Source organism: Pteropus alecto, unplaced genomic scaffold (genome assembly GCF_000325575.1).
Source record: "Pteropus alecto unplaced genomic scaffold, ASM32557v1 scaffold111, whole genome shotgun sequence".
Taxonomy (NCBI): domain Eukaryota; kingdom Metazoa; phylum Chordata; class Mammalia; order Chiroptera; family Pteropodidae; genus Pteropus; species Pteropus alecto.
Genome location: NW_006431915.1, coordinates 1,785,540 through 1,803,186, shown reverse-complemented (window position 1 = coordinate 1,803,186; position 17,647 = coordinate 1,785,540). Strand labels below are relative to the sequence as shown.

The following is a 17,647-nucleotide window of genomic DNA, read 5'->3' as shown; positions in this document are numbered from 1 at the left end:
TCCCTAAGAACCTGGAATTGAAGGTTTCAGGGTGCTTGCATAGATTAATAGTTTGTACCAATATCCCACATGGACAGTAATCTTTGAGTATATACTACATCAGTCAAAACGCCAGAGGAGTTCTGACTTTCTAACTCAAGTAAAATATAATAGAAAAAACAGAAAATAATGTAATACTTCATTGGTGCTAAATTAACTTAGTTTAATAAATTTGTCTTTAATACAAGTGTAAAACAAGATTTCTGCAATTTCAACTATAGTTAAACCAAACTTCAAAACCAAGTCAACAATTAGTAACATGTTAATTTTGAAAAGTCAACTACAAGAGTATCAAATATAATAAAGAACTCAAATATTTAATGCCTTCTGTCACGATATTAAAAATAAACTTCTTAGCATTCCAAGGCTATCAAAGGTCCTAACACCCCTCCCAAAAAAATAATTTAACAAGTAAAAGTATAGTCCCTGCTGGTCTTTCTATTTGTTAAAAATGTTTTAAAATAAACAAAAAAAACCTTCTAACTTGAATGTGATGTGAGTACTTCTTAGCCATCCAAAAATGACAAATAAATATTAAATCTTTGCAGGCAGCAGATTCATGGTTTGGATAGAAGAAATCATGTCAGTCATAGAGTTTTAAAGTTATAACTGGACTTTTAAATTACAAAATAAAGCAAGAAAGTGAAACTAGACTTAAAGTCATTCTACCATATGAGATTTCAGTTTGTTTCTTCTTGCTTAGCTGGTTACTACCTAAAGGCCCAAGGACAATGCTCATTAGAGCTAAGCATTTTCACATAAGGGTAATTAGTTTTAATTTAAAATAAAATTAATAATATATGTACATATGTATTAAAATAAACATATGCAAACTAGAAAGACATTTCAACAAGAAAACTAAAAGGCTCCTATTAGAAGTGATATAAATGGGGAAATTTTTAATTGAAATACTTTTTCTTGAACCATTAATATGATACTACCATCAGTGAATTCAAACCAAGATCAGAAAGAAGAGTATGAGAAATGTTGAGAAGAATAATTTCTCCTACAGTTAAAACAAATGTTTTAAGGAGAGAGAAAAAATATAAACTCCTCAAATGAAACTTACAAAGCAAAACATGGGACAAGTAATTTATTCAAAATTACACCCTTGATTTTCTTTTGAGGAAAAAAAAACAGTATAAACAAGGGTATGAAACAGACTTCGAGACTCATGCTAATACTGTTCTCACTGAAAAATACCACTAGAAAAAAACTAACAAAATTTCAGATATTTCCATTCAATGTAGACAAAAAATACATGTTTACATCTGAAATATAAACTAGTAATTTATTTCCATTCATAATAGAAAGTGATTTAAAGTTTACTGTTTCCAGTGCTCAAAATTAAACAGGAATTGTTTTCCATATCTAGAAATTATAATGGTAATGTGAAAGAAAAGTTTTAATTTTGCTGAACTAAAGCTCAAATAGATTCTAATAAAAACTATGTATGAAAACACCTAAATTTAAAAAAAGCTTTACTTTTTATAATTTTACAATGATAATAGATTTACTTTTTCTAACATTAAAAAAAACTAGCTTTTATCAATATAAAACTATAAAATAATCACAATAGAATATTTCTATATAACTTAGAAAAACGATTTCACATGATACACTCCTAACACTCAAGAATTACAATCCAGAGAGGGATAGTTTCCCTGAAACAGAAAAAAGTTCTTTCTTTTTGTCACCTCCATTCCTTATATATAATCTTTATTTCACATCATTTACATAGAAATATTTATCACAATCTGACAGGTAGATATGAAAAAAAATTTTTGCCTTCTAAAACTCATCAAGTAAATTTATTCAGTCTTCTTAGTATGTTTCTTTTTAACTTTATCTGAAGTATCAGCTATAGGTTTTGAGGTCGATGAACCAGTACCATTGAAAGATGATTTTGTTTCATTTTTCTTTTCACATGATGAGAACTGTTGCTGCCAGCCAAACAGCATCCGACTCAGCGTATCCTCAATAGAAGAAAAAGGCATAGTAGCAGTCTCTGTAATCATCATGGTTATCTGGAAAAAAAAAGTTCAATTTTGAATTTAAATACAAATGTTTTCTTTCCAAAACTGAGAGGGGAAAGTAAAAAAAGAAAAACTGCAAAATATGTTCTTTTTTTTATTCAAGTATAACTGACATATAACATTACATTCGTTTCAGTTGTACAATATATGATTCAATATTTGAATATACTGCAAAATGGCCACAATACATAGTTAAGCAAAAAAAATGTTTTTCTCGTGATGAGAATTTTTAAGATCTACTCTCTTAGCAACTTCCAAATAAGGAATACAATATTATTATAGTCACTATGCTCTACATTGCATCCCAATGACTTATTTTTGAACTGGAAGTTTACATCTTTTGAGCCCCTTCACCCTTCTGGTCCTCCACCACCCGCTGCCTCTGGCAACCAGCAATCTCTTCGTTGTATCTATGAGCTTTTTAAAATTTTTTTGGATTCCATATAAACTGAGATAGTACTATACTTGGCTTTTTCTGTCTTATTTCACTTAGCATAATTCCCTCAAGGTCCATGCATGTTGTCTCAAATGGCAAGATTTCATTACTTTTTTGATTGAATAATATTTCACTGTATAATGCCACATTTTCTTCATGCATCCATCCACTGGTGGATATTTAGGTTCTTTCCACATCTTGGCTATTGTAAATAATGCTGCAATGAACATGGGGGTGCATATATCTTTTTGACTTAGCATTTTCATTTTCTTTGGATAAAAACCTAGAAGTTAAATTGCTAAATCCTATGGTAGTATTACTTTTAATTTTCTGAGGAGCCTCCATACTGTTTTCCAGAGTGGCTGCACCAATTTACATTTGCCCGCCAACAGTGCATGAAGGTGACCTTTTCTCCACATCCTCACCAACACTTGTTATTTCTTGTCTTTTTTATAATAGTCATTCTAACAGGTGTGAGGTGATATCTCATTGTGGTTTTGATTTGCATTATTTCCCTGATAATTAGGGATGTTGAGCATCTTTTCATGTGCCTGTTGGTTATTTGTATATCTTCTTTGGGGAAAAAGAATCTACTCAGGTCCTTTGTCCATTTTTAAATTGAGTTATTTAGTTTTTCTGCTGAGTTATTTTACATGAATTCTTTATATTTTTTGGATATTAATCCCTTATCAAATATACGGCATGCAAGTATTCTTTCCCATTCAGTAGACTGCCTTTTCATTTTGTTACTGGCTTCCTTTGCTGTGCAGGAGCTTTTTAGTTTGATATAGTCCCACTTGTTTATTTTTGCTTTGACTGCCTTTGCTTTTAGTGTCAGATTCAAAAAATCATTGCCGAGACCAATGTCAAGGAGATTACTGCCTTTTTTCTCCTATAAGTGTTATGGTTTCAGGTTTTCTGTTCAAGTTTTTAATCTATTTTGAGTTGCTTTTTGTGTAGGATATGAGATACGGGTCTAGTTTCATTGTTTTGCCAGTGGCTATACAGTTTTCCCAAAGTCATTTATTAAAGACTATCCTTTCTCCATTGTATATTCTTCGCCCTTTTGGCATAAATTAACTGACCATACGTGTATAGGTTGATTTCTGGGCTCTCAATTTTGTTCCATTGTTCTGTGTCTGTTTTAATGCCAATACCACACTGTTTTGATTATTATGGCTTTGTAATGTAGTTTGAAGTCAGGGAGTGTCATGACTCTAGCTATTTTTTTCTTTCTCAAGATTCCTTTGGCTATTTGGGGTCTTTTTGTGGTTCTATACAAATCTTAGGATTATTTGTTCTATTCCAGTAAAAATGCACTGAAATTTTGATAAGGATTGCACTGAATCTGTAGAGTGCTTTGGGTAGAATGGACATTGTACTGATATTAATTATTCTAATCCATGAACATAGAATATCTTTCCATGTATTTGTATCTTCAATTTTTTTCATTAATGTCTTATAGTTTTCAGTATACAGGTCTTTGACTTCCTTGGTTAAATTTATTTCTAGGTATTTTACTCTTTTTGATGTAATTGTAAATGGGATTATTTTCTTAATTTCTCCTTCTGATAGTTATTCATGTATAGAAACACATCAGATTTTTGTATGCCATAACGTTATCGAATTCATTTATTAGTTCTAACGGTTTTTGGTGAAGACTTTAGGGTTTTTTATAGAAAATACTATGTCATCTACAAATATAGGCAGTTTTACTTCTTCCTTTCCAATATGGATGCTTTTATTTCTTTTTCTTGGCTAAGTGTTCTTGCTGAGGCTTCCAATACTATGTTAAATAAAAGTGGCGAGAGTGGGCATCCTTGTCTTGTTCCTAATCTTAGAGGAAAAAGCTTTCAGCTTTTCACTGCAGAGTATGATGTTAGCTGTGGGCTTATCATATAGGGCCTTTATTATGTTGAAGTACATTCCCTTATACCAACTTTGTTGAGAATTTTTATCATAAATGAATGTTGAATTTTGTCAAATTATTTTTCTGCATCTATTGAGGTAACATATGCTTTTTACCTTTCATTTTGTTAATGTGGTGTATCACATTGACTGATTTGCTGTTGTTGACATCCCTTGGAATAATCTCACTTTATCATGGTCTATAATCCTTGTAACGTATTGTTGAGTTCAGTGTGCTAACATTTTATTGAGGACTTCTGCATCTATGTTCATCAGGGATATTGACCTGTAATTTTTTCTGAGGGGTCCTTATCAGGGTAATGCTGGCATTGTAAATGAGTTTGGAAGCATTCTCTCCTCTTCTATTTTTTGGAAGACTTTGAGAAGGATTGGTATTAACTCTCCTTTGAATGTGTGGTAGAATTCCCCAGTGAAGGTGCCTGGTCCTAGACTTTTGTTTGTTGGGAGATTTTTGATTACTGATTCAAAAATCTTCTCACTAGTAATTGGTCTGTTCAGATTTTCTGTTTCTTCATGATTCAGTCTTGGTAAGTTGTATGTTTCTAGAAATTTATTCATTTCTTCCAGGTTATCAAATTTGCTGGTGTTTAAATATTTACAGTAGTCTCTTATGATTCTTTGTATTCTGTGGTATTAGCTGTAATGTCTCCTCTTTCATTCCTACATTGTGTTCTTGTTTCTCTCTCTCTCTCTCTCTCTCATTTTTTTGGTGAGTCTAGCTAAAGGTTTATTAATTTTTATCTTTTCCAAGAACCATCTCTTAGTTTCACTGATCTTTTCTACTGTCTTTAGTCTATTTTATTTATTTCTACCTGACTTTTGTTATCTCCTTCCTTCCACTAACTGACTTCATTTGTTCTTTCTCTCACTCCTTGAAGTATAGTTAGGTTGTTTGAGATTTTTCTTGCTTCTTGAAGTAGACATTTATTGCCATGAACTCCCCTCTTAGCACTGCTTTTGCTGCACACCATAAGTTTTGGCATGTTGTAGCTCCATTTTCAATTGTCTCAAAATTTCTCTTCTGATTTCTTCTTTGACCCACTGCTTATTCAGTAGCATGTTGTTTAATCTCTACATATTTATGAATTTTCCAGTTTTCTTCTTGTAATTGATTTCTAGTTTCATATAATTATGGTTAGAAAAGATGGTTGATATGATTTCAATCTTCTTAAAGTTTTTTAAGACTTGTTTTGTGACCCTACATATGCTCTATTCTAGAGAATGTTCCATGTGTGCTTGAGAAGAATGTGTACTCAGTTGCTTTTGGACGGATTGCTCTGTATACCTCTGTCAAGTCCATACAAGTTAACGTCGCATATGAGGCTAGTGCTTCCTTTTGATTTTCTGTCTGGACGACCTATCCATTGATGCGAGTTGAGTATTAAAGTCCCCTACTATCATTGTATTGGAAAAATTCTTAAAATATACTATTAGATGAAAATGAGACAAAGAACGAGAGCTGTAATGTTCTATTACCACTATATAAATTAAAAATACTTGCACACACAACACTGTAAATGTACTAAATGCTACGGAATTGTATACTTTGAAATAGTTGATTTTGTTATATGAATTTGACCTCGACAAAAATAAACAAACAAAATAACTTTTGATGCATGCACATGGACTTCAGGCCAGCCATTACCGAATATCTTCTATCAGACTCAATCTGTCTCCAAAATCAATACAAAAGACAGAAATACATAAAACAACTGCTAAAAGGCACTGGAGAACAACAATGGCTGAGGCTGACCAATACAGGCGACCCTGATGGCAGTATGATCTCTAAGAGAAAGGAAGCTGAACAAGGTGAACTCTGCTTTCACCCTGGCTTTTTCTTTTAAGTACATGTGTACATTCACAGCACAGGAGAATAAAAAGCAAAAGTCCCAAATGGGCTAAGGAGACACAGGCTAGAGTCTGAGAAGGCCAAAGCATCTAAGACTTGAGGGCAATACAGCTCTAACACAAGGGAACCACATGGAAGTAAGCCCAAAAATCCATGCATAATCTGTCCTAGAGGAGTTTACCTAAACTGTGGAAACATAGAAAGTAATTTAAAAAAACCTAGCACAGAGCAAGAGCCAGGACACCAAAGAGCTGAGCAGACATTTCAGAGGCCAACTGCGTGGTGCTGGGAGGACAGGTTGAAGTTCAAGGCTAGGCAAGGTGGAACTGCCCAGGGATACAACTCAGGCTTAAAGTAAGACCCCAAAAGGGTCGCATTCTAGAATGGCAAATCTGAAATAGAACAGCACTAACAAAGCCTAAAATTGTCAACAGAGTTTAAATAACCTGCTTGTGCATTGCACCTGGCAACCAGAAGAATGTGGAAAGTAGTCCCTATCCTCAAGGACCTTACAGGCTAGTCAGAAACAAGCAAGTAAATTAGTAAATACAGAACAGTAAAGAATAAGTGCAGTAACAGAGGTATGCCCTGAAACATTTAAGTACAGAATATAGATTTAGAAATCATTACAACTAAAAGGTAAAGGCACAATATGAATGTGCTTACCTGGAAAGAATATAGAGTGAGAAGAATCTAAATATAATTTAACCTCCAAATCTATGCCATTATTCGGTAAGATTTAAGAAGAATTTCTTTATATTATTCTTTAGAATAAATAGTTACAATGAGATGTACTAGCACGATTATCTTGGTCATAGCTTGACTTCATGGACTGCCAATAAAAGATAAAAGAATTCAGATATAAACAATGGTCCACTGTCAGGAAAACAGCATTAAAAAAAAAAAAACTGAAAAGAGAAGGGTGTCAGTATCTAAAGTATTTCCTAAGAATGTGAACTATAGTATTTTTCAAAGTCGAGTGTTTTAATAGAATCTCTTTTCCCAGTAGAGCCATCACTCAGCTGAGAAGTATTACCAGCATCAGGAATTATTGCTGAGATAGACTTAGGAGGTTCAAGGACAGACTTCTGTGAATTCAGCCCCTTATCAGGCCTTGATTCAGCAAGGTGATAGCAATACAATAGTGACAAATGGAATGAACCCTTATTCTTTTACAAATAAAACATAAAATTCTCCTTATTTAGCAAACTATTGAAAGAAAAAGCACTATTACTTAAATTAAACAGCATTTGACTTAATGGCCTCTTAGTTAAAAAGGGAAGGAAACAAAAGAAAGTAGAAATCTTAAAGATAATCTTATATTTACAACATATCCTAAAAAATAATTCAAGTAAAGAAATTATTTAAACCTCTGTCACATTCTTTACATAATATCTCGTTATAACATTTTAAAAATGTCCAGAAAAATGTGACATATAATGTTAAGTTCTTTAAGAACACAAATACTACTTATGTACTTTTATATTCTTTATGGCATCTAGCACTGAGAGTATAATTAATAAAAATAACTTCTACTTCACATGAATAATTCAAAGCCTATTACAATATATCTATGTAAGCAAAATTTGCATAATTAATCTCTCTTCCACCCAGAACATATTCTTGTCTCCACCTGCCCAAACCCAAACAATCCTTCTCAGTGTAACTCGACTGTCTACTCCAGAAGTCCTCCAGTGAAAGTCACCTTGCTCTACAAATAAACTTCTGATGGCACATGGCACATTCAACCAGGTTTTCTGGTCACTCTTCGCTTTCCTCACTGGTGATGTCATTCATTCAGACATCAATAATTATTAACCTAAATGACTGTCAAATAAATTAAAATCTTAAGATTTCCATTTTTATAAATGTTCTTTTCAATAAGCTGGGTAAATGAATTGTTCATCTGGTAGTATAGCCTTAGATAAATAACTATGGGAGAAATTAAATACAGAGAGACCTCTGAAAAAGCATTTTGGTCATTTGTCAGTCAGTCGACAAACACATATTAAAAATCTACTATGTTCACCAGATACAATGCTAGAGATGCAGTGATGAATAAAACACAACTAGTTCCTACCCTCACAAAGTTTAAAAGTATAGTGTACATGTCTCATATTCCTTTTTAGACAACAAATCTTGAGAAGAGAGTTTGGATCATTGTTCAAAGTTTATACACGCATCTGTATCCTCGAATGAGCCTCATTCTTGTATTCAACAATATACTACCTGAATACACCTCTCAACAGTATTCAGCACAACTGAGCAGTCCATCCTTCTTAACACCATTCTTGGTTTTCCTCTTACTTATTAATTAGCCACTTTTTGTCGGTTCCTCATTCTGGATCTTCCTTCTCTTAAACATTAAAGAACCTCATGGCTCTGCTCTCACTCTTGTCTCACTCTGTTTTCCTCCCTCTAATATAACTGCCTCCTAAGTTAATTTATAAATTTAATACGATCTCAATAAAAATACCAACAAGTTTTTTATGGAGTAAGACCAACTGCTATTAAAGTTCATGCCAGTATGCAAAACTAGCTGGGGGAAAATTGAAAAAAAAAAAAAAAAAAAACCCAAATATGCAAAAACAGCCAGAAAACATTGAAGAAAAAATTCAACAGTGCATGATTCTTCCCAACCTCATAAACAGATTATATAGCCAGACTTCTAATTTTTCGCAGTCTGATAAGTGAGAAATGGTTTCTGATTGTTATTTTAATTAATATTTCTCAAATTATAAGTGAATTTCACATTTTTTCATGTTTGAGGGATATCTTCATATCTTTTCTGTATGAATTATCTGTTGATAACTTCCTTTTCATTTTTAAAGGAACAAATAACTTAATTTTTAAGAGGTTATATATTAGGAATACAATGTGATGTATATTTTCAAGTATTTTATCACAGTTTGACAGCTGTATTTTGACTTACTCACAGTATTTTTGCCAAGCAACTTTTTAAAAAAATGTTATGAAGTCAAACTTATCAATCTTTTCTTTAGAGAAAAAGAACGAAGTAAGCCCAAAGTAAGTATACAAGGAAGGAAATAATACAGACCTGAAATTAGTGAAATAGAAAATAGAAAACAACAAAACCAAAGGTCAGGTCTTTCAAACAAATTAATGAAATTGATCAGTGAACCGACATTGCCCAAAATACAATATATAAATAGCCAGTAAGCACATGAAAAGATGTTCAAATCTCAAGCCATCAGAGAAATGCAAAATAAAACTAAAACGAGATACCAGTACACACCTATAAAATGGCTAAAGTTATAAAGGCTAACAATATCAAAATATTAGCAAGGATGTAGGACAACTCGAACTCTCATATGTTGCTGGTAGAAATGCTGGTGGGTACAATAATTTTGAAAAACAGTATGTCAATTTTGTAAGAAGTTAAACATGTTTTTTATATGACCCAGCAATTCCTCTCCTAGTTATTTATGCAAGAGAAATGAAAATATATGTCCACACAAAGTATACATGTTCATAGCACCTTTACTCATAACTTGATTCGAACAATCAAAAACAATCCAAATCCACTGTGGTATGTAATGCTATTTAGCAATAAAAGGAATTTGCAACGTCATGGGTAAATCTCAAAAACATTATGCTGTACAAAGGAAGTCAGACATAAAAGATACATACTATATGATTGCATTTACATGAAATCTGAGAAAAGAAAAATCTAGTGACAGAAAGTGGATAAGTGGTACCCTGGGGCCATGAGGTGGTTGAAATTTACTGGGGCAGCACACAAGAAACATTTCAAATAGAAACATTCCCTATCTTGATTGTGGTCATGGTTTCACAGGTATATTAGTCTGTCAAAACTCATGAAAATATACTTTTAAAATGAATGTATTTTATAATATGTAAATTATACTTCAATAAAGTTGATTTTTAAAAAAAATTTAAAGGAGCTTATTCCTAAGTGTTTTTTAATGAATATTAAATGTTATTTTGCTAAAACGTCTTTTAAAGAGATCCTGATGAAACTGGGCTCTGTACCACACTTTGGGGAACTACTGTAGGTTACACCTAGAAATAAAATTAGGACTCGAGATGTGTGAATTTTCAACTTTATCAGGTATTACCAACCTGCTCTCCCAAGTTGTTCCTGTCTATACTCTCTGTCTAAATTCCTTCAAAATAGTTCATATGCTTTGACTCCACTTCCTCTTATTCACCTCTTTCTATTACAATCATTTTTCTATTCTCTACCCATATGACTGAACAGAACAACAAAACCACAAAATTAACTACACACAGATAAACTTCTGACAAGATTAATCAAGAAAGAATAGAGGAACTTCCTCCTTGGCTGTGACAGAATAGCTGGTTCTAGACTATCCTTCCAGGCATAAAAACCATAAAATTGACAAAATACATGAGGCAACTATTTTCAGGCACTGGACAACGTAGGAATGATCCATTTAAAAAGGGAAACTGATGAAATGGTCCCCACATTCACCCTCATTTCTGCCTCAGAGCAGAGCTGGAACTGAAACAGGCGGCAGAAACAGGTGGCAGAAACTGACCAGAATCTGCAGGGCAGGGAATCCGAGAGGAGGAAGCCAGGCAGGCTTGAGAGCCAAGAAAGGAGACTCCTGGTATCTTTATGGGATGGTGCCACAAGTCCTTGGCTTAGGACTAGGCTGTACATGTCAAGAGTGAGACTACCTCAGGTTTACCACATAGTGGCTTCTAGTGGGTTGAGATGACAAGAGATACCAGAGGTTAAGCAATGCTGGGGGCATTTATGTTCTCTTTCTAACTCTCATTACTTTTATGCTTGTATTATTAGCATCTTTGTATACGCCAACACACTGGATTATTATCCAAAACAAACACACAATGCAAATTTTCTGACTATATAAATAATACAAGAAAGAGCAAAGTAAAAAAAAAAAATTATTGGCAAACTTTTCTCTGTATATTTTGTAAATTCGTTTTTCATATCTAAGAAATAAAAAAACCATAGTGGCTACTCAGAAGCAAATGACAAGCCATTTAAAAATCAGTATAAATCTAAAGAGAATTTAGGCAAATGAATGAGTCAAAAATTAATACTCTATTTAGAAATTGGTGAATATTGAGGAAAATGTTGAGGAACATTATTCTAATTAGGGGGATAATATTCTAATTAGGAAAATGTTGAGGAATATTATGAGAAAAGTTCAATATTATAAGTTATTATATTTTAAATTACCTTTTTCATTACCACTTTGTAATGTAGTGTTTAAGTTTAGATGCTATAATAAAGAATTACATGTCTGGCAATAATTGTAAGAAAAATTATCATTTTTATTCCACAAATTAGGCCTTCAATGAAAACTGACCTTTGCAATTCAAAAATTTGATACCAGACCTACTTATTCTTATGAAACCCACAATATATGTTCATTTTCTTTAAAGATTAAAGTTAGAAAATAAAAAATTATGTAATTCTCAACAGTCTTATGATAAAAACACCCTACCAACTAAGAGTAGAAGGAAACTGACTTCCTCAATCTGATGATGGGCATCTACAAAAGCCCTACAGCTAATACCATAATTAATAGTGAAAGACTGAGCACTTTCTCCCCAAGATCAGGAAGAAGACGAGAATGTTCATTCTCTCTATTTCTATTCATCCCTGTACTGGAGCTTCTACCCAGGGCAAGAAAATGATAAAAAAAGACATGCGAATTAGAAAGGAAGAAGTAAAACTACCCTATTTGCAGATGATATGATCTTGAATATAGAAAGTCCTAAGGCATACACACACACACACACACACACACACACACACACACACACACACACAAACACCTTACTGAGCTAATAGAGGAGTTCAGTAAGGTTACAGAATATAACATCAATATACAAAAATCAATTTTATTTCTACACATCTGCTTGCAACCTGAAATAAAAATACAATTCTATTTACTATAGCATCAAAAAGAATAAAATACTTAAGAATAAATTTAACAAAAGAAGTATAAGACATGTACACTAAAAACGCTATTGAAAAAAATTTACTTCTGGGTATTTATCCAAAAAAATCCAAAACACTAATTCAAAAAGATATATGCACACCTATGTTCATTGCAGCAGTATTTACAATAGCCAAGATATGAAAGCAACCTAAATGCCTTTCAATAGATGAACAGATAAAGAAAATGTGGTACATATATACAATGGAATATTACTCAGCCGTAAAAAAAAAAAAGAATGAAATCTTACCATTTGTGACAACGTGGATAGACCTGGGAGATATGCTAAATGAAAGAAGTTAGATAAAGAAAGACAAACGCCATATGATCTCACTTATATGTCAAATCTAAAGAACAAAATAAATGAATTAATGAAACAGAAACAAACTCATAGATGCAGGGAACAAGCTGATAGTTGCCAGATGGGAGAGGAGGTCGGTGGAAGGGTGAAAAGGGTGAAGGGATTAAGTAGTACAAATTGGTAGTTTGTACTTGGGAATGTAAAGTAAAGCATAGGAAATATAATCAATAATACAGTAATAACTATGTATAGTGCCATGTGGGTACTAGTTAGGAGGATCACTTCATAAATTATACAAATGTCTAACCACTCCGTACACACCTGGAACTAATATAAAATAAAACTGAATGTCAACTGTAATTTTAAAATAAAAAAAGAGAGAGAAAAAAGGTGAAGGGGAATAAGAGGTTCAAACTTCCCGTTATAAAACAAGCCATGGGGATGTGGTGTACAGCCTAAGGAATATAATCAATAATACTGTGATTGCGTCCAGTGTCAGATGGTTGCTGGACTTATCATGGTAATCACTTCTTAAGGCACATAAATGGTAAATGACTATGGTGTACACCTGAAATTAATACAATATTATGTTAGCTATATTTTAATAAAAAAATCTTTAAAAAAAAATTAAAGAAGGCCTAAAAAAAAGGGAAGACATCTACGTTAATGGATTGGAAGATTTAATATTGTTAGGATGACAAGGCTCTCCAAATTGATTCTATAAAGAAAGATTCAACGCAATTCCTATGAAAATATGAGCTGGCCTTCTTTGCAGAATTGTCAAGTTAATTCTAAAATTCATATGGAAATTTAAGTGACCCAGAATGGTCAAAACGACCCTAAGAAAAACTCAGAGGACTTGCATTTCTCAATTTCAAAACTAACTACAAAGCCAAAATAATTAAGACGGTGTGGTACTAACACAAGGATAGGCATATAGATGAATGGGATAAAACTTTACATTTATAGTTAATTGATTTTCAACAAGGGTGCCGAGACAATTCAACGAGGCAAAGAATAGTCTTTTCCAATAAAAAGTGCCGGGATAACTAGATATCCACATGTAAAAGAATGAGGTTAGATACTTTTTTTCATACCATACACAAAAATTAACTCAAAATAGATCATAGAGCTAACTTTTTGACCTTAGATTTGACAATGGTTTCTTAGATACACCAAAAGCATACATGACAAAAAAAAAGGTAAATTAGGACTTGATCAAAATTTTAAAATTTTGGGCTTCCAAGGACACTGTCAAGAAAGTGAAAAGCCAACCCACAGAATGGGAGAAAACATCTGAGAACCAGAAATGTAATAGTGTCTAATACTCAGAATATATATTTTAAAAAATCTTGCAGTTATCATTAAAAAGACAAATAACGAAATAAAAAATGGGCAAATGATCTGAATAGACATTTATCCAAAGAAGATATACAAATGACCAATAAGCACATGAAAAGAACTCAACATCATTAGTCATCAGGAAAATCTAAATCAAAATAACAATGAGATGTCACATAAGATAGCTCTAATAAAAAAAGATAAGCATTGGTAAAGACATAATGAAATTAGAACTCTCATATATTCCTGGAGGAAATGCAAAATGATGAAGCCACTTTAGTTAATTCCTCAAAAGGTTAAACATAGAATACGATATGATCTAGTAATTCCATTCCTATATGATATACCTAAGAGAAATGTAACACATCCACACAAGAACTTGTACATGAATGTTCATAGCTCATTATTCATATTAGCCAAAAAGTAAAACAACCCAAATATCCATCAACTGATGGATAAAATGTTGTCTATCCACACAATGAAATATTATTTGGCAATAAAAAAGAATAACATAAAGATACACATTGCAACATGAATGAACCTCAAAAACATTATGCTAAGTGAAAGAAACCAGTCACAAGACCACATATTGTATGATTCCATTTACATGAAATGTCATAATAGGCAAATTTATAAACAGAAGGTAGATTAGTGGTTGCTTACAGTTGGAGGGATTGAGGGAAAATGTGAAGCGACTGATAATGGGTATGAGGTTTATTTTTGGGGAGATGAAAAGATTCTAATATTGATGGTGGTAATGGCTATACGATTCTGTGACAAGACTGAAAACCACTGAATCGTACACTTTAAATGGATGAATTGTATGGCATGTATACATATATCTCAGTAAGGCTGTTACAAAGAAATACATACAGCTCAAAATTTGAGGACTGGAAGAGGAGGGCACATGTGAAGAGATTTTTGCCTCAGATATTTGCATTACTTGAATTATCGCCACAGAACACCTCCATTGCAGAGATTACTGAAACAGAAATAAATGATCCCTATAGTGACTTGGTTCTCTCTAAGATATAAATTTATGTAAAATATAAACCGCTTCCTTTAAGAATCCTATAGATAAGTTTTTAGCCAAAAATATCTAGGCTGTGATAGAGTTAATTAGCTATAAAATTTCTCTAGGATTCAATGATCATCTTATTTTAAAATCAACTGTCTAGCTGTGAATAAGGAACAATATCTAATAATGGTAAGAATAACAATTATCAGAATTCGCTTCATGATAAAGCCGCAAATATAATTCATAAGATGTGGCAGACACAGTGATAGAATGACATACATCATCTCCCATCCTTTCAATGATCGTACAATGACGACGTGGAAATCGGGATTCAGAGACACTGAGTGACTTGCCCATTCAGGGATTAGAGAACAAAGCTACGTTTGAACTTAAGACTACTTGTCTCTAAAAACTGTGATCTTACATCATACTATCTTCTATCCTTCAGAAGGAATAAAGTTTCCAACCAGACAATAATAACAGAAAAGACTGACCACAAATATGTCCAAATTATAAAGTTCAAAATTTTAAAGCTCAAAGGAACCTCAGAAAACATCTACCCAAGTACCTCATTTTACAATTGAGACAACACTATCAGGCCATCTGCAAGTCTTTTCTGATAGCCTCAGCATAAATCAAATGAGGAATCATAGGAGAACTATGTTTCAGAAAGCCATGGATGTGCTGAATAAATTCCCCAAAGTTCGCCTTTTTAGACTGTAATAACAATAAAAAATAAATGTTCCTGTTACTTGCCTTGTACGCAGAATTCTGGTTACACAGAATTTGTAATCTTGATTCCCTGCTACTCTGAACTCTTACCTTTGTGGTCACGAGAAATATGGTATAGCAGAACATAAGATTATGCTTTGATATTGCCAGATGCTTGGTGTGCTGGAATGTGAAGATAACTGACCCCAGCAGGGTTACCTTGGCAGGGCTGAAAATAAAACACACTTTGAGTCAGTAAGTAATAAACATGATCCATATCTATATTTCTCAAAGAGTACTCTGCAAAATATTAATTTAATGAGTTAATAATACATGTAACACAAAAACAAGTTCTGTGAATATACTTATAAAGTTTTGAAAACGCTAAGCTGTATAAAATAAAAAACCTTTCTTCACAGTACAAAGTATCAGAGATTTTAGAATGTTCATAAATATTATGTACATTTCTATATGCAATATTTCTGAAACAAATTTGACCATATAACACTTTTTCATAAGGAATCTAAAGTCCCATGTTCAACAGAACGATTTGGGAAAAGGAGATTAGTCCTGAAAAACCTTACAGTACAAAACAGGCTCCTTGGGTAGGATGGGGGAAGGAAAAGCAAGCCCTGACCTGTAGCATTTTCTCTTTTGCATTGTGTAAACACTCCCATCACCACCAACTTCAGGCTGCCATGTGGAAGGGACACACAGCTGGCTCTCATACAACGGTGAGGGCCAACTCCAGCACATTGCCTGGATAACTCCAGCAGAGAATATCAGCATTAGCCAGTATCTTAATAAATTAATGCTGAATGTTTAAAGTCTATAATACAATGTTAATCCACAAATAAGAAGCAATACTTTCATGTCATATATTTGCCACATTTAAAGTATATCAATAAACAGATCATTATCTAGCTCTTTATGATTACAACTAGAAAAAGATAAACTAATAAACTCTTAGAATGCCACACTGCAAAATATGACATCTAAAAGTTGCTATAAGCCATTTTATAAAAAAAAAAAAGTTATTTATTTAATTATCACAATCTAAGGACTGAGTTCAAAACAGGGTTAGGTTTGGGCAACGGGAGTCTGGACCTCACTTAACAATGACTGGACAGGAAAAGTGGTCTCTAAACTTCTTGACTATACATCCCTATTGATAAAAAAAAAAAAAAAAAAAAAGTGTTGTAAGACACTCCCTAATATAAGTTTATCCATTAATTTATAAATTACATACATGTACAACTGTATTATAAAATGTATACCAAATTGACATTTTAATATGATGAGATAAAACAAAAGAAATTAGATTTGTCTAAATGCCATTTGTTACTCTGTTTCTAACAGTTTGGTTTCTGCGCCATCATGCCTCATCATGGGCATCCTCTTAGCATACCCACATTCCATTTCGGGTATGTGTTCTCTGAGAGCACAAATTCAGAAGCACTGAATCTGAGTAACAAGGATTACAGACAATAAATTGGTGCAGGGTACTGGAGAACGGCTGAGATTTAGGGAAAAGTCAGTGGGATTGATTGGGAAGATCAGGAAGCACTTAGAAACTTATTAAATGTTTCCTATGAAACTAGTAAACAAGCTAATTGCTTCCAAAATACAGTGGTGAAATGCGCATAGGATAACAGTTGTAGGCATTCCCACTCCAAAAGGGAGAGAATGGAAGAAAGTAGTCACTGTTCCTATGCAAATTCAAAATCCAGCAGGGCAATTCCATTAGATTTTAAGGTCTGGGAATAATCCTCTGTGGCTTGAGGCTCTATCCTCTGATTATGCAGTTGCGGACCTCTGCACTCATGACTCTGGACTTTGCACCTGTGACTCCAACCTGTGTGCCTGGCCTCAGGTCTCTAGGCTCACAGCTCCCACCTTGAAGCCATCCTCCCTTTTCCTTGTCGGGTAGCATACGTTTGCAGCTAAGCACTTTTATCAGCTAGTTTCCTGCCTGCAGAATTTTGAGAGTCTGACAGCCTTCTTTT

The 17,647-nt window shown here is 33.2% G+C and overlaps 1 protein-coding gene across 2 annotated transcripts in view; it reads right to left on the bottom strand.

Moving 5' to 3' along the window:
- Positions 1-181: 181 nt before the first annotated feature.
- The window catches only part of TMEM38B (transmembrane protein 38B), a 47,490-nt gene continuing 30,024 nt past the window's right edge, over positions 182-17,647 (bottom strand). For both annotated transcript variants that reach the window (XM_006906076.3, XM_015599578.2), the window contains 2 exons: positions 15,753-15,870; positions 182-2,066 (listed from right to left, as the gene is read on the bottom strand). In XM_006906076.3, the coding sequence (XP_006906138.1) occupies positions 1,851-2,066; positions 15,753-15,870 (334 nt within the window). In that variant the 3' untranslated portion in view covers positions 182-1,850. The remainder of the gene's footprint in view (positions 2,067-15,752; positions 15,871-17,647) is intronic.